The sequence below is a fragment of the Microcaecilia unicolor genome, chromosome 1, assembly GCF_901765095.1.
Source record: "Microcaecilia unicolor chromosome 1, aMicUni1.1, whole genome shotgun sequence".
In the NCBI taxonomy this organism is placed as follows: domain Eukaryota; kingdom Metazoa; phylum Chordata; class Amphibia; order Gymnophiona; family Siphonopidae; genus Microcaecilia; species Microcaecilia unicolor.
Genome location: NC_044031.1, coordinates 623,961,039 through 623,986,841, shown reverse-complemented (window position 1 = coordinate 623,986,841; position 25,803 = coordinate 623,961,039). Strand labels below are relative to the sequence as shown.

Below are 25,803 nucleotides of genomic sequence, written 5' to 3'. Positions count from 1 at the left end.
AAAAGGGCAGCTGCATAAGACTTTCTATATGTAGGTGCCAATTTCACAAGGAATTTCTAAGACAGAATGAACACATAAAAAAAAACAAAAACGCAGTTATTTCATTTGGCTCAATGTACTTTCCAGTTTTTTAAGGTTATGTTAGGTACCACTGAGGCAAACACCATTATTCCCTCAAACATGGGTAGAGACCCCAGGTCCATATGAGCAGGTAGCTGATATTTATGCTTGTCTCACAGCAGGTACAAATATATTTTCACCATTTTAAAATGGGAAATGTGTGCGTCGCTTTCTGGACGTGAGGAGATTTGGATGTACAGTGCAATCTGCTTAAGTGCAAGGGTCTGGGACCAAAGAAATACATGCAGGTAACTGGAGCGTGCACTTAACTGTTGTGACCCAAAGAAGCTTGACATCTGATAAACATATGTACAGTACTGTTTATTATACATACAGTATACAGTCTCCGTTTACGTCAAGTAAGCCTAACGTCAGTTATCAGTCATAGTCCTCTGTACACTCTTGTGTCTGTGAGTTCCATAGACTACATCTGCCAGACAGTAAAAACTACATCCAGTGGCCTCCTGATAGGCCCGCACAGTGTTGAGACTCTCCAGCGCTCTTTCAAAAGTGACAGGAGGTTGTTGAATTTCGTCAGCAAGTGCCTCGCTCATTTCATCAGCTGTTTCATCCTCAGCCGTTGCCTGCATGTAGGCGCATATCTGGACATCAGTGCTGTCGTCAGCTGTTTGTAGATCATAATCAACAGCTACATAGTGATGAAACTCCTCTTCAGTAACACCGGCTGGGATGTCAATAGCCTGTTCATCTGACGCATTTGCAACAGCTGCATCTATTTCGGCGCTCTCCCTAACAAAGCTTGCCCACTTGCATCAGTTCACAATGGTTGCCTGTGTAACATGATTCCAGGCTTCTTTCTGCATATGTAGGGAATCCAACAGTGATAGATTACGAGCCAGTTGAACGAGCTACAACCTTATGTGTGGAAAGGCAGCATTGTAATTACACTGGGTTCTAAAACACTAGTCAGGGCTGGTCTTAGCAAGTGCGGGGCCCTATGCAGACCAATTTGATGGGGCCCCACCCTAGCCCTGCCCCCTAGCTCTGCCCCCTCCCTAGCTCCAGGGCCGGCCACCCTTCCCTCCAAGCTCCCAGACCGCTCCCTCCGAGCTCCAAGGCCCCCAGCTCCAGGGCCTCCCTCCCTCCCAGCTCCAAGGCCCCCCTCCCTCCCTCCCAGTCATTTTTTAACATCCCCCTCCAAAATCCAGTACTAGGTATGCCGAGAATACAAAACACTCAGGACCTATAGAGCAATTCTACCATACCATAAGCAGTCATTTCTACTAAATCACACAAAGAAAAGGAAAACATCTTAAAACACTACAGTGAGCACTAGAGCATCAATTCACCTATTGTAAAATGAAACCAGACAGAATAGTACAGATCGTTGTCGATCCTGCACAGTCAATGCCAAGTGAAAGCCATGTCTTTTTCACAAACACAGATACACCCTAACCCACGATAGAATAAGTAGTAATATTAAAACTTTCTATTTAGACAAAAATTAAACTGAACCCCCAAGATGCCAGACTCTGCATACAATGCAACACCACAGAAACAGAAAATGTCCCCTAGTACTGTGCAAAATATAAAGACAGCAGATGTAAATTTGAAAAAAAAAAACCTAACAAATACCAATCACCACTTTACAAATTAACAAATAGAAATAAAACAAATATAAAAAATAAAATAATACCATTTTATTGGACTAATAGATTTAGCTTTCAGAGGCCAAAACATCCTTCCTCAGGTCAATATAGTATAGTACTGTTACAGTATCCTATCCTGACCTGAGGAAGGGGGTTTTGTTCTCTAAAAGTTAGACAAAATGTATTAAAATGTATTAAAATTAGTCCAATCAAAAGATTACCTTGTTTACATGTTCTATATTATAAACATTTATTAACACATCTACAATACTACTTTATCCTAAAGCAAAAAAATAAAAAATATATATTTTATTTACATTTGTTGTCTCAGGTTTCTCCTTTCCTCATCTTCTTTTCACTGTCTTCCTTCCATCCAGCATCTGTCTTCGGTCTCTCTCTGCCATCCAGTGTCTGCCCTCTCTGCTGTCACCTCCATCCAATGTCTGCCCTCTCTCTCCCTGCCCCTTCTATCCACATCTGCCCTCTATCTCTGCCCCTTCCATGATCCATCCACCATCTGCCCCTGTCTGCCCTCTCTCTCCCCCCATCCATTCACTGTCTGCCCTTTCTATCCCTTCCATCCACTGTCTGCCCTCACTCTCTCTGCCCCTTCAATCCACCATTTGCCCTCCCTCTGCCATCCATCCAGGGTTTGCCCTCCCTCTCGCTCCCCATCCAGGATATGCCCCTCTCTCCACCCCTTTTTTTCAGCCACCAGTTCCAGCCCCACTATCCCACCAGTCCCGAGCTTCAGCCCCCCAGCCACTTCTCCCTGTCCCCTTTTCAGCCACCAGTTTCAGCCTCCAGTCCCAGTACTAGCCCCCTTATCCCACCTACCCTCCTTTTCAGCCCCCAGTTCCAGCCCCCTTCATCCACATGCCTTGTATTAGGGCCCCCTTTTCAGAACCATTCTCCCACCTGACCCACGCATGCCCCATTTTCCCACCAGCCCCAGGCCCCATATGGCCCCTTCTCAGACCCCAGTGACAGTCCCCTTCTCCCATCCAAGAACCCCAGTCCCCTCCCCACCTGTCCCCTTCAACCATCCAAGAACCCCCTCCCCACCCCTTCTCCCATCCGTGAACCCCCTCTCCACCTCCCCATTTGAGAACCCCCACCCTACCCTTCCCCCACCTGAGAACACCCCCCCCCCCACCCTTCTCCCATCTGAGTCCCTCCCCCCCCCCCCCCCGACCCACCTACAAGCTGACCTCCATTCTGCCGCCCACCACCCTCACTTCCTTTAAAAAAACAATTTGGAAGCATCGGAGAGACAGTGACAGGCAGCGCCTCGTGTCTGCCCTGCTACTAAAAATCTCTTCGATATCGTTCGGGCCTTCCCCACATTGAGTCCCGCCCGCCCTCGCGGTAATTGGAAGTTACCTCAGAGGAGGGCGGGACTCAATGTGGAAAGGCCCAATGACGTCGAACAGATTTGAGTAGCAGGGCGGGCAGACGCGAGGCGCTGCCTGTCACTGTCTTCGGCGCTTCCAAATTGCGTTTTTAAAGGCAGGAGACAGGAGCAGCGACTCGGAGCACCCCCCCCCCCCCCGCTGACATGGGGGGGGGCGGACCGCCCCCACCACGCCGCCGTCGCGCATCGGATTCGTTGGGAGGGAGGACGGAAGGACGGACTGGAGCTCAGGCAGGCAGGGCGACCTGAGGCGCGCGGGGCCCTATGCGGCCGCCTCGCCTTAAGACCGGCCCTGACACTAGTACACTACCTAGTGAAAAACAAAACAAAAAGGGCTGCAAATACTACACATTAGCAGAATACTGCACCTTGATCACACATGAAAAACACATGACACAACAGATATGACACATGGAACTAGAAATAAAAAAAATATGAAGGCAAAATACTGAACTGGAAAGTTACCTCAAGAAGTCAGACTCGTGCATCTGTGACATTTTGCATGTAAGTTTCAATTGTTCTAGTATTGCTCCATGCCATTTCCAAAAGCTGACATATTCCAATTAATAAATTCTGAATAAAATACTTTTTTCTACCTTTGTTGTCTGATCATTTAGTTTTTCTATTCGCTTTGGTCCCAGTGTCTTCTGTTTCATGCAGTGTCTTCTTTCCATTTGATATTTTTTCACTCACCATTTCCACCTTCCTCCTGTGTCTTTATGCGTCCTGTCTACCATCTGTAGCCCTGCCCCTATCCTTCCTCTAGTTTCAACATCTGCCCTCAAAGTGTTCCGATCCAGCCCTTAAATTCAGCAGTTTTCCCTCCATCCATAGCCAGCATTTCTCCTCACTCCCCTCCCCTCCATCCATGTGCATCTACTTTCTCTGTCTTCCTTCCCCTCTATCCATGTCCAGCATTTCTCCTCTCTCCCTTCCCCTCCATCCGTGTGCATCTCCTTCCTTTGTCTTTCCTTCCCTCCATCCTTGTCCAACATTTCTGCTCTCTTCCCTGCCCTCCACTCCACCCATGTCCAGCATTTCTCCTCTCTTCCCTCCACTCATCCATGTGCATCTCTTTCCTGACTTCCCTCCCCTCCATCCATCCATGTCCAGCAACTCTCCATTCTCCCCTGCCCTCTCCTCCAGGCATATCCAGCAAATGTCCTCTCTCCTCTGCCCCTCCATCCAACCATGTACAGCAATTCTCCTCACTCCTCTGCCCTCCCCTCCATGTCTAGCGATTTCTCTTCTCTCCCCTGCCCTCCCCTCCCCTCCATGTCCAGCGATTCTCCTCTGCCCCTGCCCTTCCCTCCATGTCCAGTGATTTCGCCTCTCTCTCCTGCCCTCCCCTCCCATCCATGTCCAACGATTCTCCTTTGACCCCCCCCCACCCTCCCCTCCCAGCCATGTCCAGTGACTTCCCCAGCTCCCCCTTTTGTCTCTTTCAGTTCCAACCCAGCCCCACCTGCCCGCCCTCAGCTGCCCGACAGCCCTTCTCTCCGTTCCTTCCTGCACCCCCCCGTGTTACCTTTTATTTTCAGCTTCAGTGACGGCAGTGAAGAAAACAGCACAGCGGGCTCATCTCCAGCTTTTCCCTTCCCTCTCTCAGTGTCTCAGTGTTCCCCCTTCCTCTGATGATGTATTTCCTGTTTCTACAAGGGTGGGACACTCTGTGAGGGAAGGGAAAGGCTGGAGGCGAGCCCGCTGTGCTGTTTTCTTCACTGCCGTCGCTGCGACTGAAAATAAAAGGTTTTAAACATGGGGGGGGGAGGAACGGAGAGGGGGGGCTGTCGGGGAGCTGAGGGTGGGAAGGAGGGACCGAGAGCTGCCTGCATCGTTTTGCCGGCCCTGCATTTGGGGGAAAGGGCAGTGCCCCCCTCGCCCCCCCAAACTACGCCCATGCAGTCACCAGCCCCAAACTCCAGAGAAAGCAGCTAAGTTGGCTAACTTCTTTATGGCTAACCGTCCCTGGTTGGCAAAAATAAGCCGTTCTTATCCGCAGCAGTTGGAATCTAAGGGAAGCCAGAGCCCTAAGTCAAATATTCCTACAACCTCAAAGACTGCAAACCCTCCAGTGTTCCCCAAAACCCTAAAGACATTAGGCATAAATGTCCTTGTTTCCAGTGTGGGCATACAGGACATTTCAAAGCGGATTGCCCAGATAATCCCAAGCCTGCACTAAAGACCATTCCAGTTCCTGCACCAAGGCTGGAGATTTTTGTGGGTGGCTCCAGTTTCACGAAGAAGACCCATACAGTTGCTGCAGCACAAAAAGTTACTGGCCATTCATCAAGCAAAGAAGCAGATGGATTTCCACAACACTACAGTATTCCAGTAATTGTAAACCAGACCCAGGTAGCTGGGCTTGTGGACACTGGCTTTAGCATGACTTTGTTATGACCAGAGCTAGTGCCAGAAGATGCTATTCTACCAAGGCGCTCTGCGGAGGAAGTGTTAGCCAGCGAATCCAGAGAGATTGTACCCATTGCTTGAGTATTCCTGGATTGGGGTACCAACCCTGGATACAGAGAAGTAGGCAAAATGAAAAACATGCCAGTACCAATGCTGCGTGGGACTGACATGGGTCCAATGAACATTACCCTTGATAACGGAGTCAGCATTTCCGCTATGGTAACCTGTAGTCTGTCAAGGGCAGCCCAACAAGCAGAAGCAGCAGAGATCACTTCTCCAGTTCCAGATCCTGAGTCAGTCCAGGTGGGACCAGCTGACCAAGCGACAGGTGGAGGCACTCCAGTGCTTCCAGCAGCACCAGTTCCTGAGGTGACCAGGGCAGTGAGTATGGAACAGCCTGACTTAACTGGCACACATATTGATCAGACTGTTGACCCTGATTTGTCAGAGACCCTTCCAGATATGGATACTGATATAGGACAGAGACATGTTTTTCAGGAAGCATAGCGCTCTGACCCAGACCTGGAAGCCCTGAGGCAGAGGGCTGGGCAACCAATCAATGAGACTGGTAAAGATCATATCCTATGGAAAGGGGACTTGTTGTACAGAGAGATTGATCCTGCTGATCATAATGGGCCCTGGACAGCAGGCAAGCAGCATAGAGAGAACAACTTGTACAGATTGCACACAACTTTCCACTAGCAGGACATCAGGGGGTGACACGCACACACACTAGATTGACACAGAATTTCTACTGGTTGGGAGTATCTCAAGTCGTAGCTGACTGTTGTCGAACCTGTGATGCGTGCCAAAGAGTGGGTAAGACCCAAGATCACCACCGAGCTCCCCTGAAATCTTTACCCATTAAAGGATAGCTGTGGATATAGGGGGGGGGGCCTCTAGCCAGACTGGGAAAAATATATATTGACAGTGATGGACTTCGCTACCAGATATCCTGAAGTGGTAGCCTTATCCTCCATAGAATCAGAGAAAATTGCCCACGGCTGAGGGGAGATATGATATAAAATAATGAGTGGAGTGGAACGGGTAGACGTGAATCATTTGTTTACTCTTTCTGAAAATACTAGGACTAGGGGGCATGCGATGAAGCTACAAAGTAGTAAATTTAATACGAATCAGAGAAAAGTTTTCTTCACTTAATGTGTAATTAAACTCTGGAATTCGTTGCCAGAGAATGTGGTAAAGGCAGTTAGCTTAGCGGGGTTTAAAAAGGGTCTGGGCGGCTTCCTAGAGGAAAAGTCCATAGACCATTATTAAATTGACTTGGGGAAAATCCACTGCTTGTTTCTGGGATAAGCAGCATAAAATGTATTGAGCTTTTTTGGGATCTTGCCAGGTATTTGTGACGTGGATTGGCCACTGTTGGAAACAGGATGCTGGGCTTGATGGACCTTTGGTCTGTCCCAGTGTGGCAATACTTATGTACTTATGTTCAGGCCTTTTAATATCTTGTGGTGAGACTTTTTAAAGTTTCTGGTTCTTTGGGACACAGTGGGTATTGTTATTGTTGGTATTGTATAAGAAATTGTGACTGTTATATTGTTACCCGCTTAATTTTAGGCAGGATATAAATTTTATAAATAAATAAATACAGAGACACAGAGGAGGAAATGCCTGAGGCTTAACGATACCTTCCATTATTTGATGTGTGTTCTTTGGAAATGTTTTTCTATATGTGTTTGTACAGTGAAGGGAGGTGTGGACATACAGATGGATAAATATAGAGGTCTTGCAGCTTCTCTCATCACACGGATCACCATTTACAGCTGAGACACTTACTTGCACCTCAGTCCAGTCTAGTCCAGGTGAGAGCTCACATGAGAGGAGATGGTGACTTACATGGGTGTCTGGGCTCTGGGCTGCTCCAGTATTTAGAAGCTTGATCTCTGCTTCAGCAATGCCAATAGATCACAGCTGGATCACTCCCCTTACAGAAATCATAGGGATATAGTGCACCTTGGAGCTGAGCTGGTGGCCATAATTTAATTAACAGAGATTAGAAAGGAAAGTTTCTTTCAGGTTTTTCACAATCTGAGCCAGATGTGCTGAGCAGAGATCCCACAGGGGAGGGGAGGGCCCTCGGAGCTTTTCCTCAGTTCCTGTGAAACAGCTTTAGAAATTGAGATGCAAGAAACAGAGAAAGAACAATTATCTTAACATTATGCCCGATTTGCTCATCTTGAAAATGGTGGAGGGTAATATTCAAGCCATGTTTTCTTGCTAGATAATAACATACGGGTAAATTTTCACCAAGATGCTTAGTAGTGATATAACTGCTTATATCAGAGCTGACTGAAAGGGGGAATTCATCAAAGATGTAGCATGCACTAACTAATGAAATTAGATATAAACAGGATGGAGTCGGTCCAGAGGGCGGCTACGAATTAGTAAGCGGTCTTGAATGCAAAAATTATAGGGACAGGCTTATGAACCTCAACATGTATACGCTGGAAGAGAGGAGGGAGAGAGGAGGCATGATAGAAACGTTTAAATATCTCAAGGGCATTTATGTACAGGAAGAGAGCCTTTTTCAAATGAAGGACAGCTCTGAAATGATGGGGCATATGACAAACTTAAGAGGGAATAGGCTTAGGAATAACCTAAGGAAGTATTATTTCACAGAAAGGGTGGTGGAGGCGTGGAATGGCCTACCGGTGGAGGTGGTGGAGTCGAGGACTGTTCCAGAATTTTAAAAGGCATGGGATAAGCATGTGGGATCGCTTAGGAACAGGAGGAATTAGGGGTTACAGAGGATGGGCAGACTGGATGGGTCATATGGCCTTTATCGGCCATCATGTTTCTATGTTTGCAGCAAATGCTAAGATGCTCATTTCAAGGGCGTAGCCGGACACCCAATTTTGGGTGGGCCTGGGCCCAAGATGGGTGGGCAGAAGAATCCCGCCCCATCCCACAGGTGATTTGGTCTCTCCTTCTCTCACCTGCATGCTATATGGTCTCTCAAAACATCCCCCCTCTCCCACATATCTTTTAAATAGCAGATTTTCACCGGCAGTGAGCAGCAACTAATACACTCATGTTGGCCCCACAGCCTTCCACTGACACAGCTTCTTGTTTCTGCATAAGCAGGAATACGTCAGAGGGAAGGTTGTGGGGCTGGTGTGAGTAGTATGTATCAGCTGCTGCTCGCTGCAGGCGAAGATCTGCTATTTACAAGGTATGCAGGAGGGACAGTTGTTAGGAGTTTTCAACTGGTGGGACTTGGGAATCCATGCAAGCCACATCATAGGTGTGCTGCTACTGGGTGGGCCTGAGCCCAAAGTGGGTGGGCCTGGGCCCACCCAAGCCCACCCTTGGCTACGCCACTGGCTCATTTATACCTATGAGCTTCTTAGTATTTAGCTCACTAATTTCATTAGCACATGCTAAAGATTTGATGCACCGAGACTGGGCTGAAACAGCAGATGGGTGTAGAAATACACTTACAGGTCAAGTTATAGGCTAGCATGTGTGTCTGCATGTAACTACAAAGGGGAGTGTTCCCATGGGAGGAACATGGGCGGGTCAGGGGCGTTCTGGAAAATGGTGCAGTGTTATAGAAAACAGCGGATGAGTCCTGAACTTGCATCTGGTTTCAGCTGGTGTAAATCCTGGTGTGCAAGTCAGCCAGAGGTTCGACATTCGGCACTATGCTATAAAGAGCACTCATCCGAAGCGTTGAGTGCTGACTTTTATCAGCGCTGATATTTTAGCCCCATTTATAGAATCTGTCCCTCGACATAATGCCTGGATGTGCCATGTAGAAATGATATAAATATGAACTGCTTTGTTGCGTCTGAATAAACTAGAAATACACTGCTGTTCCAGTTGGAGACCCAACATGGCTCTGCTGATGTTCTTGGGATTCACATCCATTAAATTGCATTTGATTCTTTAGTAACAAATTTAGTGCATTCGAATTAACCTAAAAACTAATGGGGTCCTTTTACTGAGCTCCAGGAAAAGGGCCCTGCAGTAGCGGCGGGGGCTATTGTTCCTGCTCACCAGGGCCCTATTTTCCGCAGCCTGCAAAAGCCCAAATAAATGGGCACGTGATGAGAGAACTCTTATCGTGTGGTCATGCAGCAGGGAGCCCTTACTGCCATCCACTGCCTGATTACCGCTGGGTTACTGCCATGCAAGCCATTTCGGGGTTTTCTTTTTTTCCTCCGGAAATGATGCACATTTGGGGTGGGCCTATAGCCAACAGCCAAGTTGGGCCGGCGGTAGTTCCAGAAGAGCGAGCAGTAAGCCCTCGTTGGGCTTACCGCCACTCCATAAAAGGGCCCCGATGTGCATTAAACTTATTTTATCAGAACCAATGTGTGACACAAACAGATAAAGGTCACCTCTTTCCTGCACTACCCCAATATCTGAGTGGGTTCTACTGAACAGGAAAAATCTGCATAGGAGACCCCTGTAGAGTTACAGAATAGGGATGTCCACAAGCAAAAATGTGTGCTTTGCTTTTGGGTTTTTTTGGACATTTCCTGATTTGTATCTATTTAATTCTCACACTGTGATCTGTTCTGAGTTTGTGATGGGATGTGTTTCAGGTCTCCGGAGTCTTCCTGCAGTCACTAGGATGCACTTCTCTCTCATTTTCTTGCTTGGAGTTGGGATCTATGGAGGAAGCCAGGCAGCGTCAAAGTGCTACCCTGTGCCCAATGGTAAGGACCTGAGATATCACGTCACCATTAGATAACTGATTTATCTTTGAATAAACAACTTTTGTCTATATTTGCGGTACATTATTTAAACAATTTCTCTCTCTCCACTTGGTACAGACCTTCCCTCCTTTAGTCCCATTGTCAGTTTCTCTTTTATAAAACTCTTTCTCCTTTTGTCCTGACTCCTCTATATCTGACATTTTCCTGCTAGGCCCTACAGCCATAGATAACAGCCAGGATATTGCAGGAGTTCTGGCAGCAACACTGGTGGCTCTGATCAAATACTTGGAGCCAAAAGTAAGAAAAAGGAAGGTGGCTGGTAATACTACTACTACTACTTAACATTTCTAGAGCGCTACTAGGGTTACGCAGCGCTGTACAATTTAACAAAGAGAGACAGTCCCTGCTCAAAGAGCTTACAATCTAATAGACAAGTGAACGGTCGGTCCGATAGGGACAGTCAAATTGGGGCAGTCTGGATTCACTGAACGGTAAGGGTTAGGTGCCGAACGCAGCATTGAAGAGGTGGGCTTTAAGCAAAGACTTGAAGACGGGCAGGGAGGGGGCTTGGCGTAAGGGTTCAGGAAGGTTGTTCCAAGCATAGGGTGAGGCGAGGCAGAATGAGCGGAGCCTGGAGTTGGCGGTGGTGGAGAAGGGTACTGAGAGGAGGGATTTATCCTGTGAACGGAGGTTACGGGCGGGAACGTAAGGGGAGATGAGGGTAGAAAGATAGTGAGGGGCAGCAGACTGAGTGCATTTGTAGGTAAGAAGGAGAAGCTTGAATTGAATGCGGTATCTGATCGGAAGCCAGTGAAGTGACCTGAGGAGAGGGGTGATATGAGTATATCGGTTCTGGCGGAATATGAGACATGCAGCAGAGTTCTGAACAGACTGAAGGGGGGATAGATGGCTAAGTGGGAGGCCTGTGAGGAGTAAGTTGCAGTAGTCCAGGCGAGAGGTAATGAGAGCGTGGACGAGAGTTCGGGTGGTGTGTTCAGAGAGGAAAGGGTGAATTTTGCTGATGTTAAAGAGGAAGAAGCGACAGGTCTTGGCTATCTGCTGGATATGCGCAGAGAAGGAGAGAGAGGAGTCAAAGATGACTCAGAGGCGCATAAATTACTTTAGTCAGTGATTAAAAAAAAAAAAAAAAAGGAGTGGAGGCATATGATTGCACAACTGATCATTTCTGTAGCACTACTAGTCACATGTAGCACTGTGTAGATGCAGGGGAGAGACAATGCTCTAGCTCTGTGACTCTTGCAGTCTAGCTTGGACTCACAACAAGGCAAACAGAAGGTGTTGGGAAATTTGCTAATCCTTGCGGAGCATGGTTAAAAATCAAGATTATGATATGGAAAGGTTGAGGGATTTCCTAAACTCTTTTAAACCTAAGACCATAAACCATTATTAGCCAAGTAGACTGCTTATTTCTGGATCCAAACCAGCAACAGATCTATTCCTTTGGAGTGTGCTGGGTACTTGTGACCTGGATTTGGCCACTGTCAGATACAGGATGCTGGGTTTGAAGGACCTTTGATCTGACCCAGTATGTCACTTCTTAAGTTCTTGAGCAGGGCTTAGGAAGCAGGCAAAAAAAGGTGGAGTCTCTAGGTGGGATTTATTTGAATATGGCCAGAGAGAGAGAGAGAGCATATCTCACTGATTCAGAAAAGTTGTGCCAGGCATACAGCACAGCAAAGGTTGAAAGGGAGAAGTCAGAAGTTGTTGATAGAGAAGAAGGGCATACATAAGGAAATTTATCAGATGAGCATAGGACATAAGTGTGTCAGGGGGGAAATTCTGCTGCAGGACTTATGTGAATGTTCAATAGTGGCAGAAGATAACCACTCTTTCCAAGTCACTTAATTGGTTTCTTTCGGGGTGTAAAGTAATCTTTGAGATATATATTTGTTTATTTTGGTAAAACTACTATAAGGAAGTGTGGGATTTTCATAAATTTGTTGTTGTTTAATTTTTCTAGGCTTTAGTTGATTGGCCTATTCCGTCACCTCTGTGAGCCTAGGGGTGATACATAGTAACATAGTAGATGACGGCAGAAAAACACCTGCACGGTCCATCCAGTCTGCCCAACAAGATAACTCATATTTGCTGCTTTTTGTGTATACCCTACTTTGATTTGTACCTGTGCTCTTCAGGGCACAGACCGTATAAGTCTGGCCAGCACTATCCCCACCTCCCAACCAGCAGCCCCGCCTCCCAACCACCGGCTCTGGCACAGACCGTATAAGTCTGCCCAGCACTATCCCCGCCTCCCAACAACCAGCCCCGCCTCCCGATCTTGACTAAGCTCCTGAGGATCCATTCCTTCGGCACAGGATTCCTTTATGCTTATCCCACGCATGTTTGAATTCCGTTACCATAAAGGTGTTGATTTTTACTGGGAGTGTACAGGATGTGGAGTGAGGATTAAGGCTTATTACTAAGGCTATGGAGGACACAGAATGAGGAGTGTTAAGAGGGACAGGGTTATTACTGTGGGTGCAGTCAACAGGGGGAAAGGAGTGATAGAAGGGGTGGGGTGTTATTACTGAAGGAGAGGACTCAAGCATGCTAGGAGGGACAGGGTGAGGCATACAAGGAGGTGACAGTTTGACAATTATTGCTAGGAGTGTAGAAAGCACAAGGGGTAAAGAAGGTAGTAAGGGGAAGAGTGATGGTTACTGAATTGTAGAGGACATAGGATGAGGAATGCTAGAAGATAACAGTGATGGTTTTTAATGCAAGCTTACAGAGTGTTGGTTGAGTAATGATAGGAGGAGGTAGGTTAAATTTTGTTATTGTGGAATAATAGTGAGTTATGAGATCTGAGCTTAGAAATAAGATAGCAGGAGTTATGATGCCTCTGCTTACTGTGTGTGATCATGGACAAATGACATTTATCTCTGGCTCATGTCACATACAAATTTAGGTGGTCAGACCTGTTGTCATGATGGATTTGATGGCAGGGTAGGAAACTAAGATGTCAGCAACTCTTCCTTCGTATTTATGACACTTTGCAAATATGTGATAGCATTTTGGTATTTAATCACATTTGCTCGTATCCACAATTTGGATAGTTAAGAAATTTTGGTGCAATATTCATTAGGACTTCTCTAGGTTGGACTGTTTCTGACCTGGATAAGTCCTGCTGACCAGGTCATACCTGGATATTGCTGCTGAATATGCAGTCAAGCCTCCTCAGCACTCTCTGGATAATGCCACAGTGGTCCGGACGCAGAGTCTAGGCAAAGCCAGAAGTTACCCACTTAGCAGTGATTTTTAGTCCGGTAGCAGAGTAACTATCCAGATAAACTTAGAACAGCACAAAGGCTTTTCTAACTTTATCCAGATGGTTATTTGGGTACCTGGATTGCAACTAACAATGGTTATTTGGGTGGCTGAATGTTAGGCCATGAAAAGCCATGTCAATCAGTGTTAAAATTCAGCTTGCAGTGGTCAGTATCTTTTAGACCCACTTGTAATTTGAAGGGGAATTTTCATGATATGAATATGTAATTATTAGAATCTTTTTATTGTAAAGAAAAATGTTATGATTTTAAAGTTAATTTTCTATTACCTTATCTAATCAGTAAGAATTATTGTGACCCAGGGAAGGTTTTTTTACATTAGGATAAATTGTTTTTGCATTTTGTCTCAAGTTCTTGATTTAATGCCACACCGACTCAGACATTCTTAACTAGAATTACTGAGTTCATCATTGGCAAAAGGTACTAAATGAACTCTTATTATTGTACAGCGTTACAATTTTGCTCCTTCCAGCACTGCAAATCTTGCTAAGTTTTGGATTTGGCTTTCAGAGACAAACATAGCACCAACGGGAATAGCCAGTCAGAGCTCAACGAGATCTGGTTATCCTGCAAGTTTAGCCATCGATGGGAATTCAAACAACGATGCAGCTGAACGCTCTTGTACTCACACTGACACTAACAAAACAGGGAACTGGTGGCGGTTGGATCTACGGCGTTCCTGGAACATTGCAGCCATCGTGCTAGTGAACCGGGGAGACTGCTGCTCCTGTCGACTGAAGGGCGCACAGATACGCATTGGTAACAGTCCAGACAACGACAATCCTGTGTGAGTTGATTCCATTGTTTGTGAGCTTAGAAGAGCTCGATGTGGTTGCACTCTCAACTGGTATATTAGAACTCACCTAAACTCCTACACTAGAAAAAAGTCAGTATCGTCAACACGCATTTAAAAAATAATAATAACTGTGTTGGCTTGGGGATGTTTGTCTCTGCCCCACTGAGATTCACTCTTTGCTATAAATTTTGGAATAGCTGTGAAGTTAATGTGGTAGGCTACAGGGCACATTTTCAAAGCACTTAGACTTACAAAGTTCCAAAGGTTACAATGGGGCTTGTTTTTGAAAGAGAAAACGTTTAAAAAGTGTCATAAAGCACCATTGGGACGGATTTCTTTTCAAAACTATTTTGCAGATGTTTATCTATGCATTTCATCTGGTGTGTCCAAATCACAAGGGGCTTGCGGAGGCGAGAGTAGGGTGGGCTTAGGGGTGCCTAACACTTGGACGTTTTACAGCCATAATGGAACAAAACAAAAACATCCATCTAGAAGGTTTGGTCTAGACCTGTTTTAGAACAAATAAGACACAAAAAGGTGCCCTAAATGAGAAGATAACCACTGGAGGGAATCAGAGAAGACCCTCCCCCTTACTTCCCCTGTGATTGCTGACCCCCTCCCACCACCCCCAAAAATGTGGAAAAAGAATATTTACCAGTCTGCATCACAGCCTCAGATGTTATAGGAAGGTCCATCAGAGCAGCATGCAGGTCCCTGGAGTAGTGTATTGGTGGGTGCAGTGCACTGTAGACCATACCTCCTCCCCCTGCTATACTTGTGGTGGAAACTGTGAGCACTCCAAAACTCATCTTAAACTCACTGTACCCACACATAGGTACCCCCTTCACCCATAAGAGCGATTGTAGTGGTGTACAGTTAGGGGAAGTGGGTTTTAGAAGGCTCAGCAGACAAGATAAGGGAGCAATGGTGAGATGTGTACCTGGAAACATTTATATGAAGTCCACAGCAGTGCCCCTTAGGGTGCCCCGTTGCTTTCCTGGGATGTCTGGGGAACCAGTCTACTAAAAATGCTGGTCCTTTCTACATCCCAATGGCTTGATTCTGTATGTTTTGCACTTGCTTGGGTTTGTTTGTTTGTTTGTTTGTTTGTTTGTTTGTTTTTTCGAAAATGGCCATAAAAGAATGTACATAGCAGAAAACCTTGTTTGAAACAGTATTTTTGACAAAAAAAAAGATAGACTTTTTTCAAAAATGGGCTTATTTCCTATTCGGATTTGGGACGTTTAGCGCAAAATGTCCAAAGTCTGACTTAGACGTCATCTCAAAAATGCCCCTCCACATAACTTTGTAAGGCTAAGTGCTCTGAAAATACGCCTCCAAGTCACTCTTCATGCTATATTCATAATTTGTATTTTGTGATTGCATGAACCGAGTTAGGGCAGGAGGCCTTCATAAAAGTACAGCCAAAAAAAGGGGGAAGTGAAACAAAACTCCTTTATTAAAAAATTACTGAAGCCTGTTGTCCCACAGGTACAGTGAACATAGTCTCTTTACTTCAGTGGCAACTTTACCCAGGCTTATGATTCTCAACTTTAACCCTACAGTACTTATACATATACATGTCTACATGCCAAGTTTTACCGCACAGGTCTGCCTCCAGCCAGCCCTGAAAAATAGGATCCTTATGAAGCTTAAAGTCAAGCTTAGCCTACCTTGTATCAGGTTCAGGTAGCCTACATACCTTTATTTGCATAATCTGCCTCCATTATATGCAAATCTCTTTCATGCATATTCATTGTGGATATCCTGAAAACCTGACTGGCAAGGGGGGTAATTCCAGGACCGGACTTAGGAAACACTGGTCTAAGGCACTGGATTCAGGTTCCAGTCTCTTTGGAGGCATGGGTTCAAATCCCATCACTACCAATCTTTCCCTTGTGTTGGTGCTGCTGTTTTCAGTGGCCTCCTTACTTTTGGGATTGGTAGCGTGGAATGAGCTACTAACTGGGTTTCTGAGAGGTACTTGTGTCCTGGATTAGCTACTGCTGGAAGCAGGATACTGGGATAGATGGACCATTGGTCTGACTCAGTATAGCTCTTCTTATGCCTGCATGGCTAATTGAACTAATAAAGTTCCAGTAACCAAAGTCTCTGTGGAGGAGTAGTCTAATAGTTAGTACACTAGTCTGTGAACTGGGCTGGATTCCCACTGCAGCTCCTTTTAACTCTGGGCAAGTCATTAACCCTCCTTTTACTCCCAGGTACAAAATAAGTATATAATACACAATGCAACAATGATTTTGCTACTGAGAGAAAAACATGTGATTTATACTAAATTGAACCTGCCGATTCCAAATATGAACTCCGAATTTGCCTGACACGTCTAGATTTTAAGTTATACATGCAAAGCCTATTCACTTATAATATTAATGCTTAGGATGCATTTGTGCTAGTAGTGCAGAACTTCCTTGGGAACAGACGAGCTGAAAACTATGCTGCACTAGTAGACAACATGCTTAAAGCATATGAACAACTTGGCTGCCGAATGTCATTGAAAATGCATTTCTTACATTCCCATCTTGACTTTTTCCCACCCAATTTGGGACACGTAAGTGACGAACAGGGAGAGAGGTTCCATAAAGACATTTCTATAATGGAGAACAGATATCAAGGCCGCTGGAATCCCAACATGATGGGGGACTCCTGCTGCTTTTTGCAATGGGAAAATATGACCGGTCACAAACGCAAAAGTAGATGCCTGAAGCACTTTTAACATTACTGGGCCTTGCTGAAGTAAGACTTTTAAACTGGAATACGAGACTTTTTTGAAATTTTGTTATTCCATTACATTTTCATACACTGTTTACTACGAAAACCTTGATGTAGATCAGGTAATTGTTGGAGTAAAACTCATTCTGTAAAAAATTATTCAGTGCTTTCCAAGTGCTTAATTAATTTGGGCAAACTTATGCATAACAAAATTTCCTGACGTGTTACAACAATTCTGACTTCGGATTTGGAATACGCACACTGAATTTAGTATAGGACAAATGGTTTATGCCCAGTAGCACACAAAATTTTTTTTTTCTTGTGCTGTGATATGTAAGCTGCTTTAATTGTAACCACAGAAAGGTAGTATATCAACTCCCATCCCTTTTCCCTTTCTGATCTCTCAAGTAAAGCAGATAAATGTAAGGTGTCCATTACTTGACCTTCCAAAGTCTCAGTCAGTAGCAGTTTTTTTGTTTTGTTTTAACCATAGGAAGGAAATATCTATTTTATTTATTTATTGCATTTGTATCCCACATTTTCCCCACCTATTTGCAGGCTCAAAGTGGCTTACATAATTTTGTTAAATAGAGTTAATCCTGGATGTCAGGTATAATTATTGTTGCGCAGAGCTTAATTGGGAAGAAGTATAGAGAAGAAGGAAGGAATTTATTAGGTATACTAGACGGTGGGTTTTCAGAGGTGGATTAGTAAGGTTCTGGGTTTTCATTGTAGGCTTTGTTGAAGAAATATGTTTTGAGGGATATATCTTAGTAATAGATGGCACAGTTATCTTATGGACGTTTTGAAAGTTCCACAGCAATCTCTGAAACATGTCCCTTGGGGTCACAGTCTGAGATTTAGAGAAATCCAAAATTACTACAATTATACCCCCAAATAGACTTTTCCAATATCTCCGTTTTCATTCTCAATGCTGTTAGATCACGATTCAAGGTTCAGTTTATTTGATTACCAGCTTAGGGATCTAGAATCATCTCATATTGTTTTTTCACACCACTAATTGATTCTTTCAATTGGTAAATTTCTTCTGTATTTTTATGGGCAATCTGTTCAGTTGCCAAACCTTTTTGGTTATTCTTCTGAAGAGCAGAATTACTTTCAGCTATTTGCCTACATTTGTATAGCTTCCCAAATTAACAGATACCGCATCAGATACCGCATACAGTTCAAGCTTCTCCTTCTTACCTACAAATGCACTCAGTCTGCAGCCCCTCATTACCTCTCTACCCTCATCTCCCCTTACTTTCCCGCCCGAAACCTCCGCTCACAGGACAAATCCCTCCTCTCAGTACCCTTCTCCACCACCGCCAACTCCAGGCTCCACCCTTTCTGCCTCGCCTCACCCTATGCTTGGAATAAACTTACTGAGCCCTTACACCAGGCCTTCTCCCTACCCGTCTTCAAATCCTTGCTCAAAGCCCACTTCTTCAATGTGGCCTTCGGCACCTAACTTTTATACCTTTCAGGAAATCTAGACTGCCTCAATTTGACTGCCCCTACTTGTCTGACTGTACACTTGTCCTTTAGATTGTAAGCTCTTTGAGCAGGGACTGTCCTTCTCTGTTAAATTGTACAGCGCTGCGTAACCCTAGTAGCGCTTTAGAAATGTTAAATAGTAGTAGTAGTAGTAAAAAGTACAATAAGATAAAGAAACTGAAACCTGTATCTTTGAAGCACTCTCTACCCACCCTATTCTGGTGGTATCTGTAGCTGCATGGCTTCTTCCCACCATGTGTTGTACACTGCTGTGACTACTTCAGGCTCCCTTCCTTGTACACCTCCAGAGGAAACCTCCACCAGTGGAAGCGTTAATCCTTCAGTTCCTGTCTCATCTAGTTGCAGCTGTCGAGTCAACTGCTGATGTTCAGGGCTGATAGAGATGTCTGTCCCAAGTGACTCACCTGACTTAGGTACTGAGCAGGCTGGATTTTCCACACAGATGTTGACTTTGCTTTTTAAAGTTCTTCATGATGAAACTCCATAAGAAACATAAGAATAGCCATACTGGGTCAGACCAATGGCCCATCTAGCCCAATATCCTGCTTCCAATCCAACAGGTACCTGACAGAACCCCAAACAATAATAAGATTCATGATACTGATCCCATTTCACATGTCTGTCTCTATAGCAGACTATGGACCTTTCCTCCAGGAACTTGTCCAAACCTCTTTTTTAACCCCAGATAAGCATCTTTCAGCAACAAGTTCCAGAACCTAACTATTCTTTGAGTGAAAAAAATATTTCCTCCTATGTTTGAAAAGTATTTCCATGAAATTTCATTGGGTGTTCTCTGGTCTTTGTACTTTTTGAAAGAGTGAAAAATCGATTCACTTTTGCCTGTTCTTCACCACTCAGAATTTTGTAGACCTCAATCATGTCCCCCCTCAGCCGTGTCTTTTCCAAACTGAAGAGCCCTAACCTCTTTAGCCTTTCCTCACCTGAAAGGATTTCCATTCCCTTTATCATTTTGGTTGCTCTTCTTTGAACCTTTTCTAATTTCGCTATATCTTTTATTGAGATATGGTGACCAGAATTGAATGCAGTACTCAAGGTGAGGTTGCACCATGGAGCGATACAGAGACATTATAATATTCTTGGTCTTATTTTGCATTCCTTTCCTAATAATTCCCAGAATCCTCTTTGCTTCCCAATGTGCATTATTTTGCATTTGTCCACATTAAATTTCATCTGCCATTTGGATGCCCAGTCTTCCTGCAATTTTTCACATCTTGCCTTGCTGCCACCCTAAAGATTTATACGCCTATATATGCCTTAAGATCTCTTATAGATGTACCTTCTTTTAGACACATAAGATTGGAGGAATACAGAATTCTCTTTATGGTTGCAGGCCCAAAGTTGTGGAACACATTGTTATTGAACTTACATCTGAGTGAGTCTTTCCTCACTTTTCAAAAACAATTAAAAGCAATTTTCCAGCAGGTTTTTTTCTTGAAATACAATAGTAATTTTGCAGCTGCATATTTATTAGGTTTGCATGGTAATTGTGATTAATGCGTTATTAGTCACAATTACAAAAATTCATTGTGGCTAATAATTAGTCATGCTGCACAGCATTTCCCTCCCACCCCACGTGCATGATCCCGCATCTCTCCCTTCCCAGCTCTGCAAAGCTCTCTCAATTCCCTTTCTCCCCAGCCATACTTTAAAATCAAGCCTTTGTTCTGAGGCAACTTCCTGCTTTTTCAAGGGTGGGATAGATCAGAGGGAAAGCCCCGGTGCAGGCTGCAGGCAGCATATGAGTATCACTGCCTCTAGTGCTGTCAGAGTGGTGACTTGATTTTAAGGTATGAGGAGGATGGGAAGGGAAGGAAATGAGGGAGCTTTGAATGGCTAGGAAGGAAAGGGAAAGATGGCAGACAGTAAATGGCAGAGCTGCCAAGTTACCCATTCCAGGAGGGAGACTATTTGGCCAGTCCTGATTTTAAACTTATATCCCAAAGCAGTGTGGTATTTGAAGTCCATGATTCTATCCATTGAATTCAGTGCTGCAGGTCCCATAATGCACCAGGATGAAGTTGGCAGAAATCCAGGACTGGTCAAAAAGTCTCCCTCCTGGAATGGGTAACTTGGCAGCTCTGAAATGGGGGGGGGGGGGGGGGGGGGGAAGAGGGATGGAAGGAATGAAGGAGAAAGAGAGAGAGAGATTGGACTCAGAGGAAGGGAGGGAAGAAGGAGAGAGAGAATAGACTTGGGGGTGGAAGGGAGGGAGGGAAAGAAAATAGGGTGAGTTGGACCTGGGGATGGGAAAGAAGGAAATACTGGTCCTTTAATCAGTAGTGCTGAGTACTGGCTGGAGGCACACCACTGACTTTCATACTCCTGAGGCTGTATGAGGAGGAAGGGGGTGTGGGACTCAAGCAGTGGATTTTTTTCTACTGGTGGAGTTTCAGCATCCCTGCCAGCAAAAGTGTGAATGGGGGCAGAAAGCAAACAAAAGGCAGGGACAAAACCTGTCACAGGGCCTCAGAGTGCTGTTGTCCAAGGTCTCCTATCATCTAAGCATAACAAAGATAGTTCTCACTAATCCAGTCTACTTCCCTCCCCCTCTCAGCAGGATAAGGCTGACTAATCTTATGTCAGATTCCATCCCTCACTAAACCAGTCATCTTGATTTGTTCCCAAAATTTCCAGATGTGGCAACGTTACTGATACCAATATCAAAGCAAGCTCCATCATATCGCTCTGTTGTAATGGGATGAATGGTCGTTATGTCAGCGTGATCTTGCCGAAGGCAGATTTTTTGACACTTTGTGAAGTGAAGGTGTTCCCTGTCCAACATCCTGAGGACCCATGTAAGTAGCTGGATCTTCATCCTAGTGTCCAGACCCTGACTCTCAGTCTGAGCTGAGGGTGGCTGATGGCATAGTAGATGATGGCAGAAAAAGACCTGTATGGTCCATCCATCCAGTCTGCCCAAGATAAACTCATGTGTATACCTTACCTTGATTTGTACCTGTCTGGCGATGTAAGATGGGAAATCCACAGAAGATGCTCTGCCTCTTATTCTTCTCTTGGAATTACTCAGGTTGATATTCAAGGTATTATACAGTAGCAGTAAGAATGACCACATAAATTCTTTTTTTTTTTAAGCCTGCTGTAGCCTCTGACCAAAAGCACAAACACTAAGGTTTCTGGTTCAAGTCACAGGTATACATTTAACTCTTTATATGCAACATGGCCAAATTTATCTGTCAGGAAAAGGGATGTAGTTTGGAGTAAGGCAAGAGGGGTGAAAGTAGTTGTAGGTTTGGTGCTGAAATTTAGTCACTCAGTATTTAACTTATACATCCAGAAAGTAAACAGCAGGTCTCATTTCTGGACATATACCTGGCTGTCCAAAGTTACACATGTATGTTCAAAGTTGGCATTTATGAGTAATGCCTCTGAAAATACTTATAATTTCAAACAGCCAGTGATACATCTAGAGATCATGTTCAAGTGTACAGCGCTGCGTATGTCTAGTAGCCCTATAGAAATGATAAGTAGTAGTAGTAGATCAACACGGTGGCCTTTTATAAATTCATTCTTAGATTATTAGCTCAGCTTTACAAATCAAACTTAAAGTGACCTACAGTACTTTTAGAATGTAGGTACAATAAGTTACTTCCCCCAAAAGCTTACAATCTAAGTGAGTACATGAGGCAAGCTCTTGTTCTTTGACATTCCTGTGCACTCTCTCTCGTCTGTCTCACTTAAGGTGTCGTAATGCACTCTTCCCTTGTCCCAGCATAAACAGTAATCATAAGTCCGCTACTATTATTTATTTATTTTATTTGTAGCATTTGTATCCCACATTTTCCCACCATTTTGCAGGCTCAATGTGGCTTACATTTGTCGTAGTGGCGATTGCCATTTCCGGTTAACAGAATTACAAATGATATTGCATTCAAGTGCGTATATAAATGGTAAAAGAATGCATTATGGTATTGCATATAGGTTCCTGAGTGATGGATTGGACTGAAACTTGTGTTATGTCATCAATTATAGCGAGATCTTAATCGACATAGGGTTAAAGCGGTATTGCATTAAGGTGCGTCCATACATGGTAGAGAAAAATGTGTTATGGTATTGCATATAAGTTCCTGAGTAATAGATTGGATTGTAACATATGTTGGGTCGTCATTTATAAGAAATCATTTTCGACATTAAGGTAGAAGTGGTAGTGTTTGTTCATTAATAGTAATGAGGTTAAGCAGTCATGTGGTAAGAGATCGGTTCTGTCTCGTTCGTGATCAGTTTTATTGTTTAGTAATTAGGATGGTTGTTTATGGTATAATACTAGTCAGCAAGTTTAACCAAATCAACATCCATATGAGAAGAGCTGCTAATCTCAACATTAAGATGTTTTCCCCTCCCTCTTGAGACGCACAGAACCCTCACTCATAGCATATGATAATAAAGTGATACCCCACAAATTTCTGATTCCCTCACGATTTTTAACTCAACCACCTCTCCTGGAGGGGCGCTTCAGGCATCCGCTACCTTCTCTGTGAAAAAGTATTTCCTGTCATTACCCCTAAGCCTACTGCCCTGCAACCTCCATCCATGTCATCTAGTTCTACCACCTCCACATCTCTGAAAGGGGTTTGTTTGTATATTAATAACTTTAAGCACTTAAATGATAACAAGTTATGAGATCCGAGCTTAGAAGAGAGTTAGGATTCCTCTGCTCACTCTGTGTGACCATGGACAAGTGACATTTAACTCTAACTCATGTCACATACAAATTTAGGTAACCAGACCTGTTGTGATGATAAGATTTGACTGGAGGGTAGGAAAGTAAGATGTAAGCAACTCTTCCTTTCTATTTATGACATTTTTTTAAATATAAGACAGCATTTTGATATGAAATGACTCACAGGTGCTCATACCCACAATTTGGATACTAAAGAAATCTTGGGGCAATGTTCATTATTCATTAGAACTTATCCAGGTGGGAGTGATTCTGATCTGGGTACGTCCCGCTGACCGGGTCATACTTGGATAAAGCTGCTGAATACTTGGTCATATCTTCTCGGCACTCTCTGGGTAGAGCCTCAGTGGTCTGGGTAAAGCCAGGAGTTAGCAGTGGTTTTTTTGGGGTGTGTTTACTAAGCCGCGCTAGTGGCTGTCCCGGCGCTAATGCTGGCAGAGCTCATTCACTCTGAATAGGCTCTGTCGGCGCTAGCGCGGCTTAGTAAACACACCCCTTAGGGCCCCGTTTACTAAGTCGCACTAGAGGTGCGTTAGTGCTTTTAGTGAGCGGTATTTATTAGCGTACACACTTAACTGTGTAGGCGCCCACAATATTCCTGTGGGCGCTTACACAGCGCACGCTAATTTTGCGCACGCACTAAAAACGCTAGCGTACCTTAGTAAACAGGATCCTTAGTCTGGTAACAAAGTAACGCCTATATTTTAGTAAGTGGTGCTATAAGCATGTTAGCGTTTTTAACACGTGTAAATGGTTTACATGCATTAAACGCTAACACGTCCATAGAAATGTATACGCGCATTAGCATTTAACATGCCTTAAATTTACAGGTGCGTTAAAAACGCTAACGCACCTTAGTAAACATACTCCTTAGTATCCAGATAAGCTTAGAACAGCACAAAGGCTTTTCTAACTTTATCTAGATGGTTATTTGGGTACCACTAGTACTATAAATCATTTCTATAGTGCTACCGGTCGTACGCAGCGCTTCACAATTTAACATGAAGAAAAGACAGTCCCTGCTCAAAAGAGCTTACAATCTAAATCAGGACAGACAGACAGGACAAATAAGGGATAAGGGTAGGGCAGACAGATAGGACATAAGGGAAGGGACTAATGAAGAGAGGAAGACAAGATAAAGGTTACGAGCAGGTGACAAGTTAGGAATTAAAAGCAGCATCAAACAGGTAGGCCTTTAGCCCGGATTTGAAGGCGGCCAGGGATGAAGCTTGACGCAATGGCTCAGGGAGTCTATTACAGGCATAAGGTGCGGCAAGATAAAAGGTACTTGGATAACAACCAACGAACACCCAATAGCTGATTATTCAGCGCCACTGTCTCGGCACAGTACAGTACTGAATGTTGGATCATGAAAAGCCATGTCAGCTGGTGTTAAAATTCAGCCTGCAGCGGTCAGCATCTTTTAGACTACTTGTGATTTGGATGGGAATTTTCATGGTATATAATTTTAGAATCTTTGAATTATAAAGAAAAATGATATGTAGTTTAAAACAATTTTTAAAGTTAACTTCGTATTATCTTAAATTGTAGATATTTAACCAGTGAGAATTATTGTGAACCAGGCAAGGTTTTTTACATCAGGGGAAATTGCTTTTGCATTCTGTCTCAAGTTCTTGATTTGTTGACACACCGACTCGCCCCTTGTTAGCTAGAATTACAGAGTTCATGATTGGCAAAAGTAACTAAATGAACCCATATTATTGTACAGTTTTACAACTTTAGCCATTCCAGCACTACAAATCTTGCTAAGTTTTGAATTTATTTTTCAGGGATAAACATAGCACCACTTGGAATAGCCAATCAGAGCTCTTTGGATTGGAATGGCTTTGCAAGATTAGCCATCGATGAGAATCCAAACCCTGATTATTACCAAGGTTTCTGTACCCACACCCTCTATGAGGTACGGCCCTGGTGGCAGGTGGATCTACAGCAATCCTGGAAAATTAGATCCGTTGAGGTGGTGAACCGGGGAGACTGCTGCCCAGAAAGACTACAGGGAGCACAGATACGCATTGGTAACTGTCCAGACAACAACAATCCTGTGTGAGTTGATTTTATTCTTTGTTAGCTTAGAAGGGGTCGCCATGGTTGTATTCTCAACTGAACATAGTAAATGACGGCAGATAAAGACCTGTACGGTCCATCCAGTCTGCCCAACAAGATAAACTCATTTACATGGTATGTGGTACTTTATATGTATACCCGAGTTTGATTTGTCCTTGCCTTTCTCAGTACAAGAACAGTGCTGGGCAGACTTCTACGGTCTGTGCCCCTAAGTTTTGGAGCTAACGTTGAAGCCCCTTAAAATTTACACTCCAGCCCATCCCTATCTGTTCAGTCACAATCAGGGCATAGACCGTAGAAGTCTGCCCAGCTCCCATTTTGTTTCCCAATTACCAGCGCCACCACCCAATCTCCGCTAAGATTCCGCAGATTGTGGTGGTGGTGGAGCTAAAAAATTCACTGTCT

At 44.3% G+C, this 25,803-nt stretch overlaps 1 protein-coding gene across 1 annotated transcript in view; it reads left to right on the top strand.

The window, feature by feature from the left end:
* Window positions 1-25,803, top strand: part of LOC115460340 — a 172,745-nt gene that overhangs the window by 108,673 nt on the left and 38,269 nt on the right. Inside the window, exons 7-11 of the mRNA XM_030190130.1 lie at window positions 7,313-7,382; window positions 10,131-10,244; window positions 14,063-14,339; window positions 21,252-21,412; window positions 25,104-25,377. Coding sequence (XP_030045990.1) covers window positions 7,313-7,382; window positions 10,131-10,244; window positions 14,063-14,339; window positions 21,252-21,412; window positions 25,104-25,377 — 896 coding nt within the window. The remainder of the gene's footprint in view (window positions 1-7,312; window positions 7,383-10,130; window positions 10,245-14,062; window positions 14,340-21,251; window positions 21,413-25,103; window positions 25,378-25,803) is intronic.